Here is a 26,871-nt window from a genome sequence, read left to right on the forward strand (position 1 = left end):
GTCTCAAAGGAGATGGAAAGCATTCCTGAGAATGACACCTAAGGTTGTCTTCTGGCCTCCACATGCTTACACACAAGTACATACATGCACAGGTGCACACACATAGACACCACTATAAATTACATTAGACAAGGAGTTTCTTGGGTCACTCCTCTGCGCTAGGCATCTTGCATCCTTGGAGAGCTTATCTTTCCTGGAGGGTCATGGAATGTAGAGAGAATGGCCGAGAGCCCCGTCCACATGGCTGTCTCATGAACACAATGACTCCATCTGCCAGTCTGAACTTTTCTACTCTGGGATCTAGCTTCCCTTTGTGAGATTTGCCTATTTCTATATAAGAAATATATATTTTTCTTACATATATATGAGGGCAACAGGAAGATGCATTTACATTCGTATTTTGCAATTTAAAATGTTTTTTGTTTGTTTGTTTTGAGACAGGGTTTATCTGTGTAACAGTCCTGGCTGTCCAGGAACTCACTTTGTAGACAAGGCTGGTGTTGAACTCACTGAGCTCCACCTGCCTCTGCCTCCCAAGTGCTGGAACTAAAGGCCTGCGCCACCACCACCCCTTAAAAAGTTTTGTGGTTTTTTTTTTTTTTTTTTTTTTTTTTTTTTTGTTTTTTGAGACAAGTTTTTCTGTGAACCTTGGCTGTCCCAGAACTCACTCTATGGACCAGGCTGGCCTTGATCTCAGAATCCACCTGCCTCTGTCTCCTGAGTGCTGGGATTAAAGGTGTGTGCCATCACTGTCCAGTCTTTGCAACTTTTAAAAAATGGCCAAGCAGTATAAAATAATCACTCAGGGAGTTGGAGCTACTCTGTCTGCATAGCTATGGGGTTATAACCTTGTAGCTCAAATAGGCCAGCTCTTCTCCCTTGATGTCATAATTCCAAACCCATCATTTGCCCCTGAGTCTCTTGTGTCCCCCAGCCTAGCTGATTGCTGTCCTTGATGCATAGCCCACACACCCCCTAGCATCTTTCTGTGTTTTGCAGAGTGGGGAACATTTCCAGAGTCTGACTGAGACCCTCCACCAGGCTGGGAACCTGAGTGTGCCCAGGATGTCTTCCTCTTCAGAGGGTCCAAAGTTTCGCAACATGACGGTGAATGAGTGTTTCCAGTCCCGGAGCACTGTCCTCCAGGGGCAGCCCTTTGGGGGGATCCCTACTGTGCTCATACTCAACCTTATCTTATGGCTGGTAAGTCTTGGGTGCTTTGGGAGGGACACAGGGAGGTCTTAGCCAGGATAGGATGTGAATGACAAAGGAATGCAGTGGTTATCCAAAGGACACCAGCTACAGTGATGGTCCAGCCTAGGTGGCTCATGTGGGAATGCTTTGGGGTTGGAGAGAGAGGCAGTATTTCTGGGATTCTCTCGACATCACCAAGGGAAAGTTCGTTTATCCAGAGCCTTTGGACCTTCCTTCTCTGTCCCCTTGCTGATGTTGTCATGGACTATTCTTGTTTAATCTCTGTAATCGCACCCTCAACTCCTCCATTCCACAAACTGACCATCTGAAATGTCCAGTTCAAAGGGATAGCTCCTCCCAAGGCGGAACTTGTCATCTGGTGGGTGGGGGGTACTCTGTAGACTTCAGGGATAGGGTGCCCCCGCCGTGGGGATGCAGGAGACTGGTGCAGGCACGAGACGTCTCCTGCTCCACACTGCTTTTCTGGGTCTGCAGTTGGTTCTCCTGCTTTATTCCTTCCTCCGGAAAGCTGCGTGGGACTACGGGCGCCTGGCTCTGCTGATACACAATGACAGGTAAGGGGGGGGGGCAGGATGGTGAGCACCTTACTCCCTCAGGAGTCACTGCCTGGCACCAAAGCTTCAGGAAGTGTCTCATTGGCTAGTGGCACCCTCTCCCTTGCCTCTGCCCCTGCACTGACCTCACTGAAGGGACAGGACCCATGCTGGACTCCCAAAGTGCATTATGCACCTGGAGCAGGGGTGGTTCTGTCTATACCTAGAGCTGTGTGTCCAGCTGGCAGCTGAGGCCTGCCGCTCCCAGCTCCAGGAAAGAGCAGCCAGTGTCCCCCAGCTAGGGATCCGAGAGGGAGCAATGCAGCCATCTGAGGCCTGATTTCTCCTCTTCCGCCTCCCTGCCACTCATCCTGGCGGGCAGCCTGACCTCGCTGATCTATGGGGAGCAAAGTGAGAAGTCATCTCCCTCAGAGATTTCCTTGGAGGTGGAACGCAGGGACAAGGTGAGTGCTGGGAGCGGTCTGGACCCCGAGGGACCCCCCAACCCCGAGTGGGGGCAGTTATGGTGCACAGAGCAGCAACTGCCTCTTCAGCTCCCCCAGATTCAGTTTTCCCACCAGAAAGATGGAAGTATTTAGCATCCCTAGATCCTAGAGTGTCTTCCTTTCATCGTGCGGGGCTTCTCAACCTTGTCCAGCCATGCCCCACACATGCCCTGTGTTCTGCTTTCCCTTTGCTGTGGAATTCTGCCTTTGGATAATGGAGACCACGAACCAAGTCCTGCCTCGTGGCACTTTCTTCCAGGGCTGGGAAACAAGCAGATCGATGCATTCAGAATAAGATGAGTGCGTGACGGGAAAGGGGGGGGGGAAAGAAAGGCTTACAATGGTCAAGGTTGGGAGCAGCACTGTGGGCAGTGGTCACGTGAGCACTGAGCTGGGCAGAGACCCGAGTGGAGAGGGGAGGAAACAGAGCGACTGTCCGTGTTCCTCGCGAGTACCACACTGCTGTTTACACCTGCCTCATCAGCGGACTAGGCTGTGGTCTTTTTTCTCAGCTCTCAGCTCTCACCCCTTCCCAACTTCCTCAGTTACGTCCTCGGCCCCCCGACTCCACCAGAGTCCCAAAGCCATCCCTGGCCCTCTGCCACTGCCTCCAAGTCCAGTCCTCATCTTAGTCTGTCTCTCAGACAGAGAGGCATATCCCAACTGTTGGCTGAGGGCCACATGTCCCAGGATAGCTATGAATGTGGTCCAACTTGTTTGTAGATGACGATGTTATATCTATCGCAATGTCAAAAAAGTTTGACACACTTGCTGGCATCTCTCTGCCTTCAATAGATACATTCAGTCGGGATTTGCCCCCTACACCTCTGATCCCTTTGCAGAGTCCTCCATTGTTAAAGTCCCCTTACTATCCCAAGCCCACTCCCTCTGCCTCCATACTCTCTGTCTCTGAGTCATGACATCCATTCTCACAACCTCAGCTGTCGTCACTACCATTTACCTCTGAACATGTCCTTCCTGCTAGCCCCGAAGGCCCCCAACCTCTCTTATCCAGTGGCCTTCAAAATAGCTCTGCAGGAATACTATAAAGGAATTCAGTATGTCTAAAACACCCGTGACACCCTCCACCCACTTCAAACCTCCGATTGCAGCCCTTTCTTGTTCCCATCTCGCTCTTAGCCAGGTACCCAGCATGGCCAATTCCTTTTCCAAGTTGTGATGCTTTCACCTTCACATCTTGTTCCTTCCCAGTCAGCCCTGCTCAGGCCCCAGCAGCTCTAAGTGATCTCCTGAGGCCTCCCATGTCCCACCCCATCCAGCGTCCGTCTGCATCCAGAGTCATCCCTGTGACCCAAGACAATGGTTCTCTATGCTTGCTTTCTTCCTAACGCTTCTCCAACCCGTTGCAGACATCTTCCATGGCCTGTCGGCTTGCTCCCTTGCCCCATACCCAATCTGTATCTCAACAGTGGATTTGCCTCTTTCCCAGCTCAGAGCCTTCCACCTATTTGCCCCTCCTTCCCCAGTGGCCCTATTTTTTTGAGTCTTCTCACCCTGGGACCCTAACCAACCCGCTGGATCCCGGGCTTGTGTTTCTTGCTCACGGAGGAAGCATTCCTTTCCGTTAACATCCATATCTGCATGACGAGCATCCTGTGTCTGAGTACCCAGTCCAGCCCATGCTGTAATTAACACAATGCAGATCTGTTGTATGTGGTAAGTGGAAGCATGTTCCTTCTGTGGCTACCCCTTCAAACGACTAGCCTGTCTTCAAAAGACCTCTTGTCAGGCTGTGCCTCATCCAATATACAAAGCCTCAGGGAGTCATGCTGGCTCAAGGAAGATAGTGGGCTTATTTTCAGACACACTGCCCTGTGCCTGTGTTTTACAATAATAAAATATTTTCTTTCTTAAAAATTAAGAAGCCTGTCATCAGCCTAGACACCATAGTAAGTTCTAAGTCAGCCTAGGATATAGCATGACTTTGTCTTAAAAGCCAAAAACAAAAAACCAAACACACACACACAAAAAAAAAAAAAAAAAAAAAAAGAAAGAAAAGAAAAAGAAAAACTCAGAAGGCAAATCGTTATGAGACGAGGGGAGCAAGTGCAGGGAGGTAACCTCTACTACAGTGTCACTCTCAGCCAAGTAGGTCCCACCAGGGTGCTCCGGTAAGTCAGGCATTTGTTATTATCCTTATATAGTGAGGGTCTGGAGGATGCCCACAGAAACATCCACTGTGCCAACGCTGTCATTCATTCTCCTCAGCAGAGCCACCTACTGGAGGCTGGTGGTCATTCCCTGTGGGGTGGGCTAAGTGGAGAGAGAGAGAGAGAGAGAGAGAGAGAGAGAGAGAGAGAGAGAGAGAGAGAGAGGAGAGAGAGAGCCTCCCAGCTGCCTTTCAGTTACTGACTTTTCTGAGGAACTCTGGCTTCAAGGACATCATGTTAGTCACAACTTAATGACCTACAGAGGGAAGGTTTGTTTAGGCTCAGTCCGATTCGGAGGGCTCAATCCATGCCCAGCTGACCCTTCTATGGACAGGGAGAGGGAGACAGAGAGATGGGAACAAGATATATTCTTCAAAAGTGTGTCCCACTGGCCTACTTTTCCCCCAGAGCCCATTCACCTATGACCATCAGTGACTGACTCATGAATGATGCTAGCACACTCACATCTTTGTAGTGACACCAGCTGGAACCAAGCCTTCAACACACGAGCCTTTATGAGAGAGGAGGTGTCACTTTGTACCCAAACTTGGAAGGTGGGCGTTGTGCCAAGGGAACAATTGATTTTCTTTTGCCGGCCCTTGCTACTTCCTTTTAGAGAAGACCTTTCTTCAGCTCCCCTTGTTCTAGAGGTCTGTTAGTCTTGTGGGCTCTCTTAGTTCACAGAAGAGATGCACACAGGATGGGGCTAATCCAGAGATGCAGCCTTGTCCAAGCTCTTGATACCCTTCTTGGACCTTGGAGCGAAGTAAACACCTAAGGGCACTTAACTGGCTGCCAGCTCTGGCAGCTGAGGGCCCTCACAAGCTGACCCCACAACTTTCCCATGGCTGAGGCTGCCTCTTCTGCTACCTAGAAACTCCAAGACAGCAAGACACTGAGCGGCAAAGGGCCAAGGCTCCCTCAAACTGATTTTTATCACAAAATGGTCATTTAATTCTCAAATTTGGGGGAAATTCAAGACAAACAGCTGCTTCAGGCACAGCCAGACACCGTAAGTCCATCACTGCCCATAGGGTCCCTCTCGGGTCTTCTCAGTTTTGAGCTGTTTGTTCTCAAGCTGTCTGCATGTGGCATCAGAGATGCCACCAAGACGCTGCAGAGTCTGTGGCACTTAGGCACACGGAAGGAGAGAGAGACTCCCAACACCCATATTCATCTTCTTAAGAGAATTTTAATTAGCTACTTTTGGGTCATTTTCCCCATTGGCCAGCTAATCATTGAAGGTAAACTCAGCATTTGATGGACAGCACTAGACCACATGGATGTGGGGGATGGGGATTTCTCAGAAGGAAAGCAACAAGAGACGGAGAGGAGCAGCATTCATCCAGCCAGGAGTCCCTCTGGCCCTCCTTCCAAGCCCCATTCCCTGACCAGGATGGCAAGGATGTCTACTTTCTTTCAGGGAGACATTTCCCTCAATACTTACCCATTCCAGAAAGTTTCCTCTATGAAAGGAGACCCCCAACATAAATAACCCTTTGCTGTCTGTGTCCCCTTAGCCAGGCAAAATAAGCCAGGCTGGCTTTCCTCACTATTCTCTCCTTTCTCTCCCCAGGGCTTCTGCTCCTGGTTCTTCAACAGCCTAGCCATGAAGTAAGTGCCACTCTCCGGAATTCTGTTTGTGCAGCCCCCGGGTGAGGTGAGACCAGAAGGGGCTGCAGAGATCAGCAGACAGGCCTGAGTGCTGAACCCTACCCTACTTCCAGCCCCACCCAGGCTCTCTGTAGGCAGAGAGCCCTTCCCAGGCTGTAACTGGTGAGTGGGAGCTACAACACAGCACTCTGCCCTTCTTAGCCCTCGGGGAGGGACCCCCAGGTGAGAGTGGAGTTATTCTTTCCACGAGTGCAGAAGCAAGCCAGTGGACTCCACTCCAGGAAAAGCAGTCTGCATGCTGGCTGTTGGGTTTCTGTGTTCACATTGGTCGAGGAGGATCAATTAACTGGAGCAGAAGGACAGACGTCCCTTCTCTGAGCCTGGATAGCAAAGGCACAGCCTTGTGATTCTTGCCCACCTCACCTTCTGGATTTCTGTTCGGCTAGATCCCAAGACACTTGCTCTCTCTCATTTCCCCACTATTGTGGGAACTCATTCCACCTGCAGCCTTGGGGAACCAGCCCTAGGGCGTGGTCTTGTCTGCTACCGGACAACCGATAAGCTTGGGGGGAAGGGTCTCTCTGGCTCTCTTGCTCGTCTCTTGCTCTATCACTTTGGCTTGACCTGGTCAGAGATCAAGTGGCGGCAACAAGATTGGCGCTCTTGACCCCGGGGCCAAGGCAGTGGGATCAGCGGTAGCATCTGCTTTGCGCTGTATCTATGAGTTTGCCTTTAATTGCACCACCGAATAAATTGGTCATTATTCTTTTGTGGGTTCTCAGTTCAGATGGTACCCAACATGGGGGCCCCAGATGATGTGAGAATTTACAGAAGTTTTCACTGTGGGGATTCAGTGGGAAATACAGACTCTCGGATACAGGGATACAGGACAAGGTGGAAGCTGCTGCTGTGTCCTGCTGTTCTGCCCAGGGCAGATGTGAACAACCACAAGGCTTGCTTCTGCTCTGACTTCCTGAGAGAGAGAGGGAGAGAGGGAGAGAGAGAGAGAGAGAGAGAGAGAGAGAGAGAGAGAGAGAGATCGGCACCCCCCCTTATAATACATCATGTCAGCAGACAAGAGGTCACACCCTAAGGCTGGTGTCCCAAGTCTATTTATTGTGGTTTAATAAGGATCAGGAAAAACAAATAGGTTGAAAAGATGTTTATTCAGGGAGAAATAACTTACAACAGAGACAGATGAACACCAGTAGGTTCCTGGTTCCAAGGATGCCTCCTGATGCTCTTCTGTCCCAGTGCTGCAAGCAGCAGAGCTGGGGGGGCTTAGCCAGACCTAGTTCCTCCAGGTAATGTCTGCCCCTGTCCCCACCCCCAGAGGGCGTGGTCAGTGCCACAGGTGTGGACAAAGTGAATATCTCACTACATTTATTGGCAGCATGAATTCCCACAACACCCCTGATACTTCATTTGAACAGACATATATTAGAGTGAGCCTTGGCTACATCCTCAGTGCAGAGACATGCATGCTCATGTGTACAAGCATGTACAATCATGTTCAGAGGCATGCACACTCATCACCTCTCAACAGGCATGTATACTCACACATGCAAGCATGTACACACACACACACACACACACACACGTACACAGCTTTTCCTTGGCTGTGCTCAGAATCACATATAATTCTGGACTCCCCCTGAATTTTATCTATCTCCTGTCCCTTTTCCAGAGTCTTTTCTTGCCTGGTGACACCTGCTCTATAGGGTATAGCCTCACTATTCCTTAGGGACTGTTTTAGTCTGAGTTCTCTAAAGGAACTTACAGGGGGAATCTCTCTATACATGGAGAAAGAGGATTTATTAGAATGGCGTACAGGCTGTGGTCCAGCTAATCCAGCAATAGCTGCCTATGAATGGAAGTTTCAAGAATCCAGTAGCTGTTCAGTCCATGAGGCTGGATGTCCCAGCGGGTCTTCAGTATACACTGGAATCCTGAAGAAGTGGGCTCTAATGCCAGTGAAGGAATGGACTTGCCAGTGAGAGCCAGAGCGAGCAGGCAGAGAGAGCATGTCCTCCTCCTGTGACCTTCATATAGACGGCCAGCAGAAGGTGTGGCCCAGAATAAAGGTGGATCTTCCCTTTCAAATGATTTAATTGAGGAAAAAGTCCCTGACAGTCATACCCTGCCATTTGGGTCTTAGTTAATTCCAGATGTAGTCGTAGTCACGTTGGCAACCACGAACAGCCATCACAGAGACCATGTACTGTCCCGGGTGGCCCTGCTACCCTGCTTCCCTCTACAAAGACTGCTGGACTCCATGCTTCTCCACACGCACCGTTCCTAGTTAGGCCTTTCTGAGACACACCCCCAGGAGCCATCGGGGCACCTCTCTTTCCCATCTGGGAACCCACACAGTCCCAGGGAAGTCGTGCTGGGCCATGGAAATCCTGAATTGTGCCTAGGACTGTGCCTTCCACTGGGGGCTCAGAATGGCCTTGGCCTCCACTGTCCCCTCCCTCACCACAGTCCCCAGGAAGTGAAGCAGCTGTTGTTTTGTGGGGGGCAAGTGTCAGCTTCTCTGTGCTGAGCCACATATGGACCAGTTGAGGGTAGTCTTTTAGATGTCTTCACTCTGGTTTTACATGCTTTGTTTATTAAACACACATAAGCCAGAACACGCATGCTTTCATTATTGAACAATTAAAGTCCACCGACATTTGTACACAGACACATTATTATACTTATTTTTGTCTTTTGAGACAAAGCCTCACTGTGTAGTCCAAGCTGGCTTTCAACTTATGATCTCCTGTCTCAGTCTCCTAAATGCTGGGATTACAGCTTTGCACTATCAGGCCGAGCTCACTTTTGTATTTTAATCAATAATGTTTATCAGTATGTTTCTTGTTACCATATTGAAATACTCAAGGTATTTCAAGAAATACCAGGTAACTAACTTTACAAAGAAAAAGAGAAGCCTATTAGAAATTGTAAAGAGTCAAAGGCATGGTGTAGGCATCAGCTCAGCTGGTGTGGCCCCTGGGTGGATGGTGTTACATATATTATAGGCAAGATCATGACTTTTTTTTTCTAGACAGGGTTTCTCTGTGTAGCTTTGGAGTCTGTCCTGGAACTAGCTCTGTAGACCAGGCTGGCCTCAAATTCACAGAGATCTGCCTTCCTCTGCCTCCTGAGTGCTGTGATCAAAGATCACCATAGTTCTTGCAACAAGAGTATGTCTTTTTTTTCTTTTCTTCCAAGATCTTGTCTTAAGGCAGGAAGCCAGACCACAAGTCAGGAGTCGGGTGCAAACTTAATTTCTTTTTATACTTTTGGGATCCAGCCCAGAGCCTTGTGCAGCATGAATTCTACCACGGAGCCCCACCAGTCCCAGAGAGAAGCTTTTGTGAGAAATAACTTACAGGTTCCCACAAGAGTGACTTTCTGGAGGCAATGGTCTCCGTATTAACTTCTTAACATAGTGGAGACCAGGCATGTGACATAGGAACCCTCAGGAGTGCAAGCCACATTCAAGCCATAGCTCATGTCTGAACATTCGTTCCCCCAGGAAGCAGCATGCACCAGCTAAAGGTTCGTGCACTGGCAAATTCACAGGCAGAAGCGGGGTGGGGCATTTTTTTTCATCCCTTTGTATGAGAACAAGGGAAAGAGAGTTGGGATAAATTGGGACACTCAACTGACCACATCCTCATGTGTGGAAAAAGGGAACCCCAGAGGGGGTTTGAAGCTGATCCTCTGAATTTTCTTCATCGCTGGCATGTAAATTGCCATGCTGAGATACCCTGATAAAAGCAACGTGAGGGAGGACTGGCTTATTTAGCTCACAGTTCCAGGCCACAGCTTGTCATTTTGGGGAAGTCGAGGCAGCAGGAACTTGAAGCGACTTAGTCATATTGCACCCATAATCAAGAGCAGAAAGCAGTAAATGAATGAACGCTGCATGCTAATGCTCCACTTGCTTTATCCACTCTGATACAGTTCAGGATCCTCTGCCCAGGGAATGACGCGACCCACAGCAGGCATGCCTTCCCTCACTAATCAGTGTAACTGAGATAATCTCCTTCAGACATGCTCCCGGGCAAACCTGATCCAGGCAGTCCCTCACTGAGGCTTCTTTCTGGGTGAATCTAGATTGTGACAAATTGACAACTAAAACTGACCATCGCATAATACCAATGGAGTACTGGTAAAAACCAACCAACCAAACAAACAAACAAAAAAACAATGGGACTTCACCTGGGAGGTGTCTCTGTGGGGTCAGTGAGTGCAGAAGATTCAGGTCACTGTGTTGTTACGCGTCCCTGTGTGTAGCATTGGGTGTGTGAATGCCTGAACCGGCGGGCCAGTGAGAAGGTCAGTGTACAAGCTTTGTGTGTACCCGTGTTACTTTTGACTTCCACCCCCACCCTACCAAGGCTCCTGTCAAGAGGGTTCTCTGTGGGAACCACACCGTCAAGGAAGGCAGCAAAGTGGGACTTTGTATGACATCTACTACAAAGCACTGCTGTGGCCAGCTCAGCCAGAGTCCCTGTGTGCAATCTACTCAGAGAAACAACAGCCAGAAAGAGTCTATGCATCCCTTCTTAATGGGTGGGCTACAATCTGCCAGGCATTTGGGGAAAAGAGAAGGAGCTCTCACCAGGTGGTTCAGGGAGTAAACATAAAGGACATGTCAGAAGGAGAGGACTATGTGAGCAAGGTTGGGAGCAGAGATGAGGCGAGACCGTCAGAACTGGCGAATCTTCTGGAGTATCTAGAAGCAGGGCTACACGGGAAAGTGAGAAGGTGGAAAACAGTGCCAATTGACCCTCAGGCGGGAATGTGAGGGTGAACAGCAGCTGACTAAGTCCACAGTCAAGGTGAGTGGTTAAAGAGGCTACTGTAGTGGTCCAGGGACAAGAGGCTGTGACCGGAACTAGAGAAGGGGTCAAGGCAATAGCGGCAGGGGATCACGGGGCAACAGTCAATAAATAGGCCATGGCCTGGTTTAATTTTATCTATCTGTCTGTCTACCTACTTACCTACCTACCTATCCATCTTTCTATCATCTATCTATCATCTCTTTCCATCATTATCTTTCCATCATCTATCTACCTATATCCATCCATCCATCCATCCATCCATCCATCCATCCATCTATCTATCTATCTATCTATCTATCTATCTATCTATGTATCATCTATCATCATCTGTCTATTTGAAGCAGGGTTTCTCTACATAACTGTAGAGAACTCACTCTTTAGACCAGGCTGGCCTCAAACGTACAGAGATCTTCCTGCCTCTGCCTCCCAAGTGCTGTGATTAAAGACATGAAGCACCACACCCATCTTAAAATGCCAGGTTTTAAAACTTATTTATTATATTATAATGTTTTTTGCTGGCATATATATCTGTGTACCACATGTATGAATTACAGACAGATGTGAGCTGCCATGTGGGTGCTGGGAATCAAACCCAGTTCCTCTGGAAGAGCAGTGCCCTTAAGCACTGAGCCATCTCTCCGGGCCCCTGTGGAGAGGTCTTGATTCTGTGCAGAATAATAAAGGCAGAGTGTGGAGAAGAAACACAAAGTGATGACACGTGACTCAGGCAAGCATGAGAGGCGACCAGCCAGCTGTTGAAACAGCAGCATTAAAACTTAGGAGACTGGTCAGAGCAGAGGGTTTAGACATTCCAGACCGGTGCCTAGAGACTGAAGTTGAAGTGACAGGAACAGATGGGTCACCTAAGGGGGCAGGATCAGCAAAGGTTCAGGGAGGCCTCACAGAGAGAGGAAAAGGAAGGGGCTTCTTCCAGGGTCTGGGATCACACAAGTCCATGCAGGCATGACTGGAAGAGACCCGTCTTGGTGATTTTCGTCCATCTTGAGGAGGCATTTCTAGGGTAAACAGATGTTCAAGGTGTGGAAACAGAATAGACCTTACTTTCCAAGGGATGTGCCGGAGAAGGAAAGTAAGATATGAGAGAGACTTGAGGGAAAACAGGATGTGTGGGGCGTGCTGCTTGAGGAGCTGCCTGGTTTACTTTACAGCAACCTCCACACGCGTGGGCCTGGTTAGAGTTTAAAGGGGAAGGTGTGGGTGGATGGAGAGAGAAGCGAATGTTTGAAGAGGAGGATAGTAGAAACAGTAAGTCTTCAAGGAAAATGGAAGGAAGGGAGGGAGGAAATGCAAGTGGACAGAATTGACTGTGCATGGGAGGCATCCTGAGAAGTAATATAAAGAATAGTGAAAGAGGGATGCTAAGCTGGAGGTGGGATTCCTGATCCAGGAATCCCGTTAGCCCTGGCCAATCCAGCCCTTACCCTTTCTGTTTGAAGGGTCTCTGGAGTCCCCTCTCCCTCTGTATACACATCCCAGGCATGCCTTTCTTTCACAGGATCAGGTCTGACATCCCAAGCCTGCAGCAAGACATGTCCCCATTCCCCCAGAGGCATTCTCCCATCAATTTGCAAAGACCCCACCCTTGGGACTTAATTCTCAAGTCTAGACAAGCTTTAATGACCCACAGGCAGAAAATCAGGAGCTGTGAATAAGTCTCTAAATTGAGTTGTTGAAAAGTTCTAAGATGTGCTTTTTTGTCATAATATTTGAAAATTTTGAATCCTGCAGTAGATATTTGAAGCTGAACATAAGCAATGGACCTACCTAGAAGGCTGGTGTGAAAAAAAACTGTGAATGAGGAGACCACATGGCTGAGCACATGTGCATGTATGTGACATGTGCATGTATGTGAGGGCTGGAGCCCACATCTACCCACACGTGCGTGTCTTGTGAGCTTTCAGGGTTAGTTTTATACACCTAAGCCCTCATCTGCTCTGAAGGCCCCACTTCTAATCTATTAATAACTTTCCACCCTCTTCATACCTCATGGTGGGCACCAAACTCCGTTACAGCTTTTGAGGGGCAAACCATCTTCAAAGCTAAACTGTCACTAAGAAAAACCTGCACAAGAAACAAGATAAAATTACTCAGAATGCTTTACTAAACATCAGAAAACCTGGATTAGTTCCTAGCACCTACATCAAACTCTAATTTTAGGCGAAATCCAACACTCTGGCCTCCAAAGGTACCTGCACACACATGCTATGCATAAATCCATATAGTAGGTATACACACACATAAATAAAAATAAATCTTTAAAAATCATCTTAGGTTCGATGAGATTATAGGAGAATTATTTTCCTATTTAGTTTCCAATTTTTCTAGAAGGATGTATCACTTTTATCCTTTTGCTTTTAAAAATATTTATTTTTATGTGGTGTTTTTGCCTCTGTGTATGTCTGTGTGAGAATGCCAGATCCCCTAGAACTGGAGTTACAGACAGTTGTGAGCTGCCATGTGGGTGCTGGGAATTGACTCTGGGTCCTTTAGAAGACCTGCCAGAACTCTTACCTGCTGAACCATCTCTCTAGCCTTTGCTGTTTATTTTTGAGACAGGGTCTCATGTAGCCCAGTCTGGCCTCTAACTCACTATGTAGCTTAGGGTAACCTTGAACCCTTAATCCTGCCTCTACCTACTAATTACTGAGATGACAAGAGAATATCTCTCACTGCGGCAGACTTTGACTGGCACCAGCATCATATCGAGACAGGCAGGGTAAGTGATAAATCATACACCTATAGATTCCTACCCATATCTCTTGATGTGTGTCAAATATCATCTAGGAGTGAAATTGCTAGATCACAGAGTATGCATGCCGTAGCTGAGGCCAGCTGTTCTCCAGTGTGTCTGGCCAGTGCATGGACTCAGTTTCCATGGAAGAAAGCTCCCAACATCATTGCCCTCACCATTCCCTGCTCTCCGGCTTTGGCCAGCCTGGCAGTGTGGAGCATTGCCTTTGAGTTGAAGGCACTGAAAAAATAAAGAACTTTCTTGAAGGGACACATCTGAGTTATCAGTAGTGATTTGTCCATTGCCACCAGCACACGCCCGGAATGTTTGCAGGAGGACTAAAAGGCTGACTGGTGAGTTCACAGGACTCTGGATTAACTGTGTGCCCACAGTAGAGCCTCTCTCTGATGCATCTGCGTTCGCTGACATGCTCTCTAGGCACACTTGAGGCACTGAGAAGGCAGTATTTTCCCCAAGATTAAGTAAGGTGATCCTCTTCCTACTGTTTCCTCTACCTACCCCCATGCAAGCAGTGGTCTCCCTGGTACCCAAGGAATGCTCTTGTTTATGTCTCTTGCAGGGACCAGGACCTGATCAGCAAGTGTGGGGATGATGCGCGAATCTACATCATGTTCCAGTATCACCTCATCATTTATGTGCTCATCCTCTGCATCCCCTCCCTGGGCATCATTTTGCCTATTAACTACATTGGAACTGTTCTGGGTAAGCAACACTCTGTGGGCTGTTGGCCCTGAATCACTGGGAGCTTAGAAGGTTGGAGAAAACTTGGACCTTGGGGATCTAGAAATGTGGCTTTTAGTCCTGACTTCGGAAGGCAGTTGTCATGAATCCTCAGGCAAACTACTGAAGTTCCCTCATGTGCAGACCAGAGACGATATAGACTTGTTTGATCTAGGGTCTGGAACAGGACAAGCTCATAGTTCAGCCTAGAAATGTCTCATGCTGTTGGAGGATGTGTGGCTCACTGGAGAGGCTTCTGACCTCTGCTTCTCCTGACACATATCTGGATGGACACAGCTCTGTTCATGCAGAATTTGTCCATTAGGACTTCTGACCACACCCACTGTAACAGGGCAGCATTGTGAGTGAGAGCTTGGCTCCTAAGAAAGAAAGATCCTGACTCCACAGCTTTTGCCCACATCTATTGAAAAAAAAAGGGTCTTCTCCAAAGCTGACTAAGAATTTTACCTTCTAGATCTGTTCCCTCCACTATTTAGACACAGGGAGAGACATATGTCAAGTACTTGATACTCTGTAGGAGCTCAGAGGACAGCAACTGTGTCTTCCTTGGAATTGTGGGAGGGTCAGAGCTGCAGCAAGCCTGGTGTCCAGTGGTTTCTTCGATGCCCAGTTAGCAGCCAGTTTTACCTTATTCCCAGGTTTTCCCTGTTTCTCCTCAGCCAAAAGTAGCTCTGAATGAATCCATGGTAGCATATTGCATGTGCACCACATCTCAGCACCAGAGGGAATATGCCTGACATCCCAGATTCTCATTCCAAGTGCTAGCATGTGGCAAGGATAATGCAGGAGTTTTAGAGTTTCTATGAAGCCTGGAGCTGTCTGAGCAGACAGATGAATACACATGGCCAGAAGGATCTACCTGCTTCCAAAGAGACAATGTCCCATTTTCTGGAGTTTAGGATTGTGGTCAGCATTGTTAATGTCATTGGTCTGATGGTGGCCAGACAGCCACCTGGTTCCCTCGAAACTAGTTTGCTGGGTGTCTGTTAAATGCCAGTCATGCACTGGGGATTCCCCATAGACACTTGGTCTCACAGAATAGAGCCCAAGTCAGTGCCACCCAGGAGGACGATGAGTTTGCTAGAAGCTGGGGACAAGTCATGGTACCGGAAGGAAAAGCAGATGTAGGCAAGCATCCCCAGATCCTTGGCATTTGTTCAGGAACCTTGAGTTCTGTCCCCACCATTGTCCCCAGAGGTGTAGAGACTAGGATCAGGGTTGGCCCTTTCTTCTCTCTTTCAGACTGGAGCAGCCACTTTGGTCGGACCACCATTGTCAATGTCTCCACAGAGTAGGTACCTGATCTTCACTCCCATTCTACTGTTTGGGTGCCGGTGGGTAAGACAGGCTGACGTGTTGGTACCCAGTTCTGTGCTGCTGAGGCAGGCCTGGTTTATTTGGAATCCAGGTCCTGAGTGGGATGCCAGAAGTTGTATTCTCCTGGTAGAGTAGGACTCTTAATGCCTTGGTTTCCTTATCTTTCATGAGTGGAACTCCTCACACTGGCCATTCCTGAGGACTAGAGAATGATCCTATTGTATGGTGTGTTAGTTAGGGCTACTATTGCTGTGAGGAAACACCATGACCAAAACAGCAAGGTGGGGAGAGCTTATTTGGCTTATACCTCCACACTGTAGTCCATCACTGAAGGAAACCAGGGCAGGAACTCAGAGGCAGAAGCTGATGCAGAGGCCATGGAGGGGAGCTGTTTACTGGCTTACTCCTCATGGTTGCCCAGCCTGCTTTCTTATGGAACCCAGGATCACCAGTCCATGGATGGTACCACCTACCATGGGCTGGACCGTCCCTCATTAACCATTAATTAAGAAAATGCCCTATTGCTGGATCTTATGGAGGCATTTTCTCAATTGAGTTTCCCTCATCTCAGATGACTCTAGCTTATGTCGAGTTGACATAAAACTTAGCACACTTAGTGTATCTGCTCCTGAGAAGACCCTGTAGCAGGGCGGGGGTAGGGAATGCTCAACATGTAATCTCCTTGACAACCTCAGTCATCCCTCAAATAATGGAGTGACTCACTGGCCCTCCAGTATGCGCTTCTGATGTCCACAACAGGAGACTCAGATGCTAGGATCAGGCCTCACTACCGCCATCTACTGGCCATCCACTGGCTCTGCATCTGGGGAAATCCTTGTTCCTTAAGCTTGGGAAATACCCAGCTTCCTGATCAAACTGCAGGTGCAGTTTCCTGAGGTGTGAGTGAGACCCATTCCATCTCACCCCTAGCTGCTTTACACCCATACCCCGTGCATGCCACAGGCCTCAGAGTAGACTGGCATTGCTAAAGCTCTCTGGTGAACAGAATGGAGCTGCGGCACCCTCTCCTGTCCTCCACCAGCCAGCTCTGCCCACCCTAATGTTGCCAGCAGGAGCAGAGCCATCAGCGTCCCCTGAGCCAGCCATTCTGAGGTGTCTGTCCCTCCCATAGAGCAGCAGGGGACCTTCAGTGTATGTGACCCCACACCGCACAGTGCCAAAATATTCCTTAAAGAGCCCGCCCTTGCCCCAATATAGAATCTGAGTGGCTAGGCATCTATGTAGGTGGGCAGAGGCCTGTGGCAGGTCAGGCCCTGAGTTGGAAAGAGTAGACCTGGCTTGCTGTCCTCAAGCCACGCCACTCAAGCTTGATGCAGCTTCCTGTGATCTGTAAGGAGGGCGGAAGCAGAGCCCAGTGGCCACCGGCCCTCTACTCCAGAAACTGAGATTGCCTGGCCTTCCTCTCCCTGCATATGACCCAGTAACTCCTCCCTCAGCTTGCCTGGCATCTGTGAGGTGAGGGATAGGTATCCACACACATGGGTAGCTATGACTCTTCCCAGAGACCTTAGGCAGGCTAGCCACTGTTCTGGCCCGCCTTTCCCTATATAAATGAGAGATGGGTCAGGGTAATACTACTGTGAGGGTCTGATGAGGGTTTGATGAAAGAGTTCAGTCCCCCCCCCCCGGGTCTGGTCCATTGGAAGCCTGTTTGTAGTGGCAGGAGGGATGTCTGGGGTTGCCGGTGGTGTGACAGGGGTCTAGCGACACTGTGGGGCTCCAAAGGCCTGCAGCGGTATGAATTTTGTGCTCCACCTCTCGCCCCCACCCGCAGGAGTAAGTTCCTGTGGGTGCATAGCATCTTCGCTTTCTTGTACTTCATCATCAACTTTGCCCTTATGGGCCATCACTGCTTGGGATTTGTGCCCAAGAAGAACCTCAAGGTGAGTATGTGAAGGATCCTCTCCCCAGCTTCACAAAGTGCCATCTTGGCTCTGCCTGAGGGAGGGGGTCTCCCTCCAGCAGGAGCAAGCCCTGGTTTGCCCTTCCCCTGCATGCCCTTCCCTCTACTTCCCCTGGCCCAGTATCCCAGATTGAGACCATCATGCTTGCTCCCAGATCCAGGCCCTTAGAATACTAGGGATTGCTCCAGCAACCCAAGGTGTTGCACTAGAAATGTAGGCAGTTTGGTGAGACTGAAAGTCACTTGTGGGGTTGCACCAGCCGCAAGCGGACACAAATGACCACTCCTAGTAGGGGAGATGTGGTCCTTCACCTTGGCTCTGGTTCTCCCTTCCTGACCTCAGCTGTCTGGCAGGGGTTCCCAGCTGGAGCACAGAGACTAACCACAGCCTGATTTGATGATTTCGGGGGGGGGGGGTTACAGGATGCTGGCCAGCAGCTCGCTTAGCAGGGAGGCTCTAGGAAGCAGGCGGCCTAGAGAAGGCAGAAGGCTTGCTCTCCCGGGGCTCTGGGCCACTGAGGACCCATATATGCAGCATTCTTGCAGAAGCATAGCCTCCTCTCCCCCAACCCCAGATCACAAGGACACTGATGATCACCTACGTACCCACTGAAATCCAGGATCCAGAGATCATCAGCAAGCACTTCCAGTAAGTGGGAACGTGGGCTGTGTCGAGCATCCCCTCCTCCCAGTATCTCCTCCTGGGTTCTCATAGGAATGTGAGTTGGCACAAAATTCTGGGGCTAGAAACATTCCTGGTGGTGGCCCTCTCTGGACTTAACCCAGAATCAACTATTCAGAATGGAGGGGGCCACCAATGCTATAGCAGGGCTCTAGAGGACCTTGCGTCACATAGGTGAGAGGCAAAGGGGCCACTTAACTTTTTGTTGTGACTTCAACTACTCATCCCAGACAGACCCTGCTTCCCAACAATCTCAGTCCCCACACTCTGGCCCCAGAGACGCTGCTCCTTATCTCTCAAAACCCCCTGGTGTTTGGAGCACGGCTACACCCTGTTCTGAATCATCTGAAAAGGATGCTTTGAGTCTCAGATGCCTGGGTCTAAACCCCAAAGGTAGTTCAGCCTTAGGGGCAATGATGGATGTCATTCGGAGAGGCAGAACCGCCTCCCATCCCCGTGGGCTGTGACACTAACCAGGGAGTGAGGTGGCTCAACCCAGGCCCACAGGCCGGTTCAGCATCCGTGTTTGTGACTGCAGTGAGGCCTATCCTGGGTGCGTGGTGACCAGAGTCCATTTCTGCTATGATGTCAGGAACCTCATTGACTTGGATGATCAAAGGTAAGATCACCAAGGGGCCTGCTGGCATCTGGGGTAGGGGGTGTGCAAGGAAAGGATGGCACCTTCTCTGTTGGTCACTGACCAGAGATTTCCATCCACTGCCACCGCTGCCAGGCGCCATGCCATGCGGGGCAGGCTCTACTACACAGCCAAGGCTAAGAAGACGGGGAAGGTGATGATCAAGATTCACCCCTGCTCCCGCCTGTGTTTCTGCAAGTGCTGGACCTGCTTCAAGGAGGTAACTGCCCCGGGTGTTGAGCCCATCAGGGCAAGGGTGGGAGGCTGGGCTCCAGGATGGTTCTTTGCCTGAGTCCCCATCTCCAGGGCCCATGCAGGTCTAGCCTGGTGGTCCAGTACCTGGCTCCCGACTCTTTCTTGCCTAAGCCCTGTACCCTTGCAGATAGAAAGAGGAGCAAAAACCTTTCTTGGGTTCCCTTCCAGGGCAACCATGGAGGCTTGCTCTTGTCTGCTTTCTGATCCTAGACAGATAGACCAGAGAGAACATGGAAGCCTGCGGTAGGTGGACAAGCCTCAGGCTTCCAAAGCCACCAGGGCAGAAACAGTTGGAAAAGCAGAATCCACCTTGTCCCCTGACCTCTATGGCTAGAGGGTTTTCAGGCACTTGGACCCCTATGTCAGTTAGATCAAAAGAAGAACGCCCAGCCCCTGACACAACTGCACATTCTCTTGTCTTTCTGAAGTTCACCCGGGTCTGAGCATCCACTAACCACACTGTGCCTCAATGTCCCCAGACCCAAGGGCAAGGGGTGAATTGAACAGTCGGTGTGTAGCTGTTCCAGGGGTGAAGGGCTGGCTGCCGGCTGCTGGCTGCATGCGAGAGCCCTGAGGCCACGCCAGGTGCCCCGGTCCTGGCCTCTCCAGCTCTGAGGGCCTCCTCTTGCCCCAGGTAGATGCGGAGCAGTATTACAGTGAGCTGGAGGAGCAGCTGACTGATGAATTCAATGCAGAGCTTAATCGCGTCCGGCTGAAGCGGCTTGACCTGATCTTTGTCACCTTCCAGGATGCCAGGACAGTGAGACGGTGGGTGCTGGATGTCATGGGTCTCAGATGACCAGAGTTCAAGTTCAGATAGTGCGGATGGCACACGTGGCAGGAAGCGCAGACGGCTCTGAGCCTCCCATCCCTAGGGCCTTTGCTTCTCAGATGCCACACTCTTATCCCCAACCCAGCCTAAGGGGCAGGAGATCAAGCCTCCCTCAGCTGTGGCGTCCGCCCCTTTCTGTGGTCATCCCATGGCTGTGCCAGTTCTCTGGTGGACCTCAACTGCTTTATGGGAATGCTTCCTGCCATCAGCATAAGCTGTGATCTCTTGCCAAGAATGGGAGCCATTTCCTCCCATTCCATACATATCACCCCACCACTACTAGTGGGAAAGCCAAGAGAGAGGTTATTTTGGCCTTTCTTCCTTTCTGCTTTAGGCTTGCCCAGAGGCTCTTTCTTTGGTCCCAGACTTCAATAATCTCCTTTAGAGGAGGAATTAATTCCATTCAATTTAGAATGTTCTAGGAGGATTTTTAGCTCCGGAACTGGTCTCAAAAGGATTGTGAGGCCCTCTTCCCCCTGGTGTGAACCTTACAATGCTTGGGCTCTATGTGGAGTGCCTTGTTCCACACAACCCTACAAAGGAGCAGACAGCCTAGATGTTAATCACAGACAATAGTGCACAATTTTCTAAGTCACTTAAATCCTCAAACTTCTTCTTCAAAAGGTTTTGCCTTATATTATGTGTATAAGTGTTTTGCCTGCATGTATGTCTGAACACCAGTTGCATGCCTGGAACTCAGAGGGCATCAGATCTTCTGTGACTGGAGTCACAGAAGGTTGTGAGCAGCCATGTGGGTGCTGGGAATTGAACCCAAGTCCTCTGGAAGAACATCCAGTGTTCTTAATCACTGGCATCTCTCCCTCCCCTTAAACAACAACAATTTCTTCTTCTTCTTCTCCTCCTCCCTTCCCTTTTTCTTTCTTTTTCTTTTTTGTTGTTTTGGATTTTTGAGACAAAGTTTTTCTGTGTATCCCTGGCTGTCCTGGAACTCCCTCTGTAGACTAGGCTTGCTTTGAAATCAGGGATCTACTTGTCTCTGCCTCCTGAATGCTGATATAAAAGGTACCACCACTCCTGGCCACTTCTTATATGTCTAGTTTGGTTGCTGATTTCTGCTCTGTTCATTCCCCAGTGAGTTGGCAAGGGACATATAGATTCTTTATTATTATTATTTTGTTATTATTATTGATATTATTATTTGTGTGTATTGTATTTGCATTTTGGATAAAACAATGCCCCTAGATAAGGAAAGATTGTTCGTTTCTTAAAACATCACCAGTTGGCAGAGATCTGAGCCTTCATTACAGCAGAATGTCAGAAGGTCAAAGGCCAGGCTTTAGCACCAGCGTATGCCCTCTCCAGCTGCATCTCAATTTAGAAATCTGTGCAACCGAGATTCTGCTCCTTACCAGCAAGCATAGATCCAGGGCTACAGGAAAACCTCTGGAGCCTGAGGTCACTGATGCTGACCTGAGCTGAAGCTAGCTCCTTTCTATAACCTCAAAGGACGAGCTTATCTGTGCATTGCTACTGCTGCTGAGAGAGGCAGGAGCTGAGGACCCCGGGGCCTTTTCCTCTTCCTGGGTGGTGTAGACACCATCAGTACCCTCTCCCCCAAAGCTGCTGTGGATTAAAAGCTGTCAGTTTCTAAGGTCCTAGGAGACTTAATGAAGGCTTTGAGAATTCCCAAGAAGTGGCGTAACCCCATCGGTGGGACTGTCATGGTGGCTCCAGGACCCTGGGATATGATTCTCTGCAGTGTTCTTCTCCCTACCCAGGACCTATGTCTCCTCTTTGCTCCATCTCTGCAGCATCCATGAAGACTACAAGTACATCCATTGTGGTATGCACCCCAAGCAGTCCTCAGTAACGACCATCGTCAAAAACTACTACTGGAGGGTCGCTCATGCCCCTCACCCCAAAGACATCATCTGGTAAGCCTCCTCTGGGTCCCTCTCTCTGTATCTGAGATTGAATATGGCTATGGGGCAGGGCCTGTTCTCTCTGCTTTATTACCCAATAGAGAGTCTGGGACCAGACTCAGAACTGTCCAAACCCTGCTCATGCTGGACTCTGCTTCCTTGAGCATCACAGCCCCTGCCTACCACACGCCTACCTTTACCATGGAAGGGACCAACCTTGGGGAAAGTTTCCACTGTAGCTTCTCACTAACCCTTTGAGACATATTCTGGGTCTTTAAAAATGGTGTCCCGAAGGAGAAATCCCAGTGATCACTGCACGTATGACCAGTCCCACAGCTGGCATACAGAAAAAGTGTTGTTGATCTCTCTCTCTCCCTCTTTCTCTCTCTTTCCATCTCTCTCTCTGTGAATTGAGACCTTAGCCTAAGTGTGTCTCTCTTCTTCTCCCTCCCTTTCCAGGAAACACCTGTCCATCCGCCGTTTCAATTGGTGGACTCGATTTATTGCAATCAACACCTTCCTCTTCATCCTCTTCTTCTTCCTCACCACGCCCGCCATCATCATCAACACCATCGACATGTACAACGTCACCCGCCCCATCGAGAATTTGAAGGTGCCTCCTCTGCTCAGGCTAGGCCTGGGGTCTCTGGGACAGGGTTCTAGAACTTTTATAGCAGCAGCATGGTGGAGGTCGAGTGGTGTCACAGGTAGGGTAGAGCGTCCTGAGTTCTAAATAGGATAGATGTGGGCCATTGCCCCTCTCGGGGACAGGCAGGAGAGGAAAGGAGAGTAGAGGAGCTGTAGGGTCCTGGGGTGAGTCAGAGGATAGGTGGTCCAGTGAATGGTCCAGTGATGGATCAGGTCACTAAGGCAGCTGGGGGTCTGGAGGGTGCAGCAGGCATTAGCAGCTCTGTTCTCAGCAGGCTCTCTTGGCTTCTGGTAAGAGTAGAGGGTTAGGAAGAGTAAGATGAGTCCAAACACAGCCTTTGGAAAGAAAGCAGGACCTTAACATTACGTCTGTCTCCTTCCCCTACTAGTACGTGTAGCCTTGGCCCTGTCAAAGCACTTCCGCACATTAGAGGATGCCTTCACTTAGAAGGCAGCGTCAGGGAACATTGGTCCAGTTCTTCAAATCCTGTGTCCTTCATGCTGTTATAATTAGCCAGGAAGCTTCTCCGTTCATAACACCCCTTCTCATTCCCAGTAAAACACGCCCACCCCACCACACACACATACATGTACATAAGTGCACATACACAGACATATATAGAGCCACACATATGCACACAAACACAAAGAAACACATGTATAGCCACTCACATGCACACAAATACACAGACATATAGAGAGACACACATACACACACACATGCTCACGTGCACACATGCACACATGAACACACACAAGTGTGGCCATACCACTTTCGCATGTCTCAGATCCGTAAGAGGCACAGGCCATATGCATGCTGCGTACCTCTCTGCTCCCTAGGCCTTCCTCCTTCCTGCCTCTTGCCATGCTTCTGCCATACTCACACACCATAGTTCATGCAGTGTTATCCCTGAGTCGTGAAGCATGAGTCCCAACAGCTGGCCCTAGCAGTAGGGTAAAGTCACTGAAGAAACCTCAGGCTGTCTCTCCCATGGCCCGAGCACAGAAGCCCCTTGTGGACTTTCTTGACCTTGAGGTGAGAGCCTCCTCCAGAAGGTGCACTTCTGGCCAGGAAAGCGCTTAAGAAAGGTCAGACCTATTCTATAGCCTCAGAGAAAGCACAGCCCCTTGATGGGGCTGAAGGTGGAGAGGTATGGCTGGGGAGAACAGGGCAGCCTGCGAGGGGAAGGAGCTTCTTGTGCTGACGCCTCCCTGCCCCCCCCTGCTCCCCCTCCAGAGCCCAGTTGTGACGCAGTTCTTTCCGTCTGTATTGCTGTGGGCCTTCACGGTGATCATGCCTCTGATGGTCTACTTCTCCGCCTTCCTAGAGGCCCACTGGACCAGGTGAGCTGGGGGCTCCTCTCCTTCCCCCCGTGGCTCTTACCCCTAGACTCTTCCTCTTTCCTACCAGCCTGGCACTTGGGCCTTTCATCTAGCCTAAGGCTGGAAACTGTCAAGTGATGGTTTTGCTATTTGAAACCATCTCAGAAGACCAGAGGTAACACTTGGGTTGTCTCCTGACCTCTGGCCTTGGATCTATTGATTACGGTTACTATCTAAGGGGAGGGAGGCCCAAACCAAGCCCTTCGGAGGCTGTCCTTTCTGCCTCTAGCTGTAGGCCCCAATGCCGTGATTCAGTAGGCCCAGCCATAGAGCCTTGGGTAAGCAGCCAAGCCACAGTACAAGTCCAGGCAGTCAATGACATTGAGCATCGTAGCTCACACAGAACCAATGTTTCCAAATTCAAGGGATGTTTTCCCACTTATTAATGGTAATACTTACGTGGTGGTAGGTAACTGGGTATATTATATTAGCTATATGCTGAGTAAAGGGCTTAATGTCTGCAATGGATCTCAAAAGTGACTTTCTACATCCCAAATTCCTGCCACTCTCTCAGGTGGTAAGCTATGGGTTCCTTAATAGAAATCCATACTGGCTTGTCGTATAGTCAAGGACAAGGCTCATATAAATTGCTGAAATTCTTCAAAGATTTGGGTATCATTGGTAATGTGTCTTTGATACAGAGATGTCGAATATATGTCATGCCTTTTGTCTCCTTCCTGTGCCCAGGACAGACATTACTAGCTGATCGCACTGTCCATTCTTACTGTTCCCAGATACAGTACAGCTCACAGTGCTCTGTGAAAAGATCACTGGGCTGAACTGCAGGGCAATTTCCCTGTCCAGTCAGCTCGTTTTCCTCTCCCTCTCTTGCTCACTATCATATGTAGTTAGGTCTTTGATTCTTGTATTTGTCTGCTTTGTTTGGTTTTGTTGAGGCAGGGTTTGTCTCCATAGATAGCCCTGGCTGTACTGGAGCTTGCTCTGAAGACCAGGCTGGCCTTGAACTCTGAGAGCCACCAGCCTCTGCCTTCCAATGCTAGGATTAAAGACGTGTGCCACCACACCCAGGTCAGATCTTTGATATTTTTCTGTCTCGCCCACTGATAAGTGTTTCTCTTCGTTGCCTTGTAGGTCAAGTCAGAATATCATCATAATGCACAAATGCTACATCTTCCTGGTGTTTATGGTGGTCATTCTGCCCTCCATGGGGCTGACCAGGTACCTTACTCTCAGGTATCACCCCCGACTCAGCCAGGCTCAGCATAGAGCCGAAACCTCCTTTCACATAGTGTAGGCCTCCCATGGTTGCCGAAAGTCTCTTCAAATGACAGTCCCATGTCTGTCACAAGCATAGCTTGAGACAGGTATCATGCAAACTGTAAAGTGTCGGCTCTGAACTCTGCCTCGGCCTGGAAGACAAGGCATCCCTGTCGATGGACTGACAGTCAGAGGGGAGAGAATGTGGCCAACATAAATGAGAAGTTGAGGGAGGGAGGGAGAGGGAGGGAAGGAGAGAGAGAGGGAAAGAGAGAAAGACAGAGACAGTTGACAAAGATCTGTTGCAGAAAGTGGCCTTGAACTGGATGGTCACTAGCAATGACCTGACGTGGATGACCTGGTGTTAAAAGAGGCAGGATGACTGGCCAGCAAGCATTAAGCCGGGGACTCAGGGGACTTGTGAGGGAGAATGGAAAGGAGGAAGAAGTCAGGCGAAGAACTGAGCCCTAGGCTCTAGCACATGAACCCTGTGACTGGAGGCCCTCTTTTTGTTCTTCTCTCTAGTTTGAATGTGTTTTTGCGCTGGCTCTTTGACATCTACTATCTTGAACATGCAACCATCAGGTTCCAGTGAGTATCCTGGGGTATACACGGGGTTTCCTGTGTCTGCACTGGGGTAGATATGTGAACCCTTCCCAGGAGTAGACAGGTGCAGGCAGAAGCATCCCTAGAGGACTGTCCTGTGCTGTGGTACCCTTTGGCAATCTGGTAAAGCCCAGGGGCCTCTTCTTGGAATCATTGGAGTCTCGTAAGAAGTTACCACAAAGGCGTACAAGACGGGGGTCCCATGCGTCCTCACAGTTTCCTCCTCACTGACAACATTTTCATGGATATAGTGTGATATACAAAAGACCCAGGAACCTCAGGTTGGTGCAGTACACAAGGCTGATCTCCAGTTTTCATCCACGCTGGGCGTTGTATGCAAGTGTGTAAAATACATGGATCTCACTGTTATCAGAGGCAAGGGAGATCGCTCAGTGATTAAAAGTGAACAGCGTTCTAAAACAAGGACGAGAGTTCAATTCCCAGCACCCACGAGGTGGCTCAAAGCTGCCTGTCACCCCAACTCTAGGGAGTTCAGCGCCCCGTCTGGGCATGCACTGTTGTTGGTTGTTTTATTTTACTTTTTTTGGTTCTTCGTTCTTTGGGGAGCCAGGCACCCAGCTCCCAAATAAATCACACACAAAGTCTTATCCTTACTTAAGAGTGTCTGTTCTTATCTTGGCTTGTTTCTAGCTACTTTTTCTTAAATTAACCAGTTTACCCTTTTTCCTCTGGGCTTTTATCTTTCTCTATTTCTGAATATCTTTCCTTACTTATTTCTCTGTGGCTTGCTGTGTAGCTTGGTGACTGGCCCCTGGAGTCTTCCTCTTCTCCTCTTTCTCTTTCTTCAATCTCTTTTTCTTCTATTTATTATCTCTGCCTGCCAACCCCACCTATCCTTTCTCCTGCCTAGCTATTGGCTGTTCAGCACTTTATTAGACCAATCGGGTGTTTTAGACAGCAAAGTATGACAGCTTCACAGAGTTAAACAAATGAGACGTAGAAGAATGCAGCACATCTTTGCATCATTAAACAAATGTCCCACAGCATAAACAAAAGTAACACACCTTAAACTAATATCCCACAGCACACATATATCCACCATTTCAATATTAAATAAAATAATAAATACAGTTA

General features: G+C 49.3%; 1 protein-coding gene across 1 annotated transcript in view; it reads left to right on the plus strand.

Annotated features, from left to right (window-relative positions):
- Positions 1 to 26,871, plus strand: part of Tmem63c (transmembrane protein 63C) — a 52,370-nt gene that overhangs the window by 16,122 nt on the left and 9,377 nt on the right. The window contains exons 2-17 of the mRNA XM_051196102.1: positions 1,000 to 1,203; positions 1,690 to 1,769; positions 2,131 to 2,212; positions 6,002 to 6,039; positions 14,210 to 14,352; positions 15,634 to 15,682; positions 17,504 to 17,612; positions 18,208 to 18,281; positions 18,853 to 18,933; positions 19,048 to 19,171; positions 19,841 to 19,974; positions 21,811 to 21,933; positions 22,381 to 22,534; positions 23,807 to 23,913; positions 25,045 to 25,131; positions 25,696 to 25,761. Coding sequence (XP_051052059.1) covers positions 1,066 to 1,203; positions 1,690 to 1,769; positions 2,131 to 2,212; positions 6,002 to 6,039; positions 14,210 to 14,352; positions 15,634 to 15,682; positions 17,504 to 17,612; positions 18,208 to 18,281; positions 18,853 to 18,933; positions 19,048 to 19,171; positions 19,841 to 19,974; positions 21,811 to 21,933; positions 22,381 to 22,534; positions 23,807 to 23,913; positions 25,045 to 25,131; positions 25,696 to 25,761 — 1,589 coding nt within the window. The 5' untranslated portion in view covers positions 1,000 to 1,065. The remainder of the gene's footprint in view (positions 1 to 999; positions 1,204 to 1,689; positions 1,770 to 2,130; positions 2,213 to 6,001; positions 6,040 to 14,209; positions 14,353 to 15,633; positions 15,683 to 17,503; positions 17,613 to 18,207; positions 18,282 to 18,852; positions 18,934 to 19,047; positions 19,172 to 19,840; positions 19,975 to 21,810; positions 21,934 to 22,380; positions 22,535 to 23,806; positions 23,914 to 25,044; positions 25,132 to 25,695; positions 25,762 to 26,871) is intronic.

This window comes from Phodopus roborovskii, unplaced genomic scaffold (assembly GCF_943737965.1).
Source record: "Phodopus roborovskii unplaced genomic scaffold, PHOROB, whole genome shotgun sequence".
In the NCBI taxonomy this organism is placed as follows: domain Eukaryota; kingdom Metazoa; phylum Chordata; class Mammalia; order Rodentia; family Cricetidae; genus Phodopus; species Phodopus roborovskii.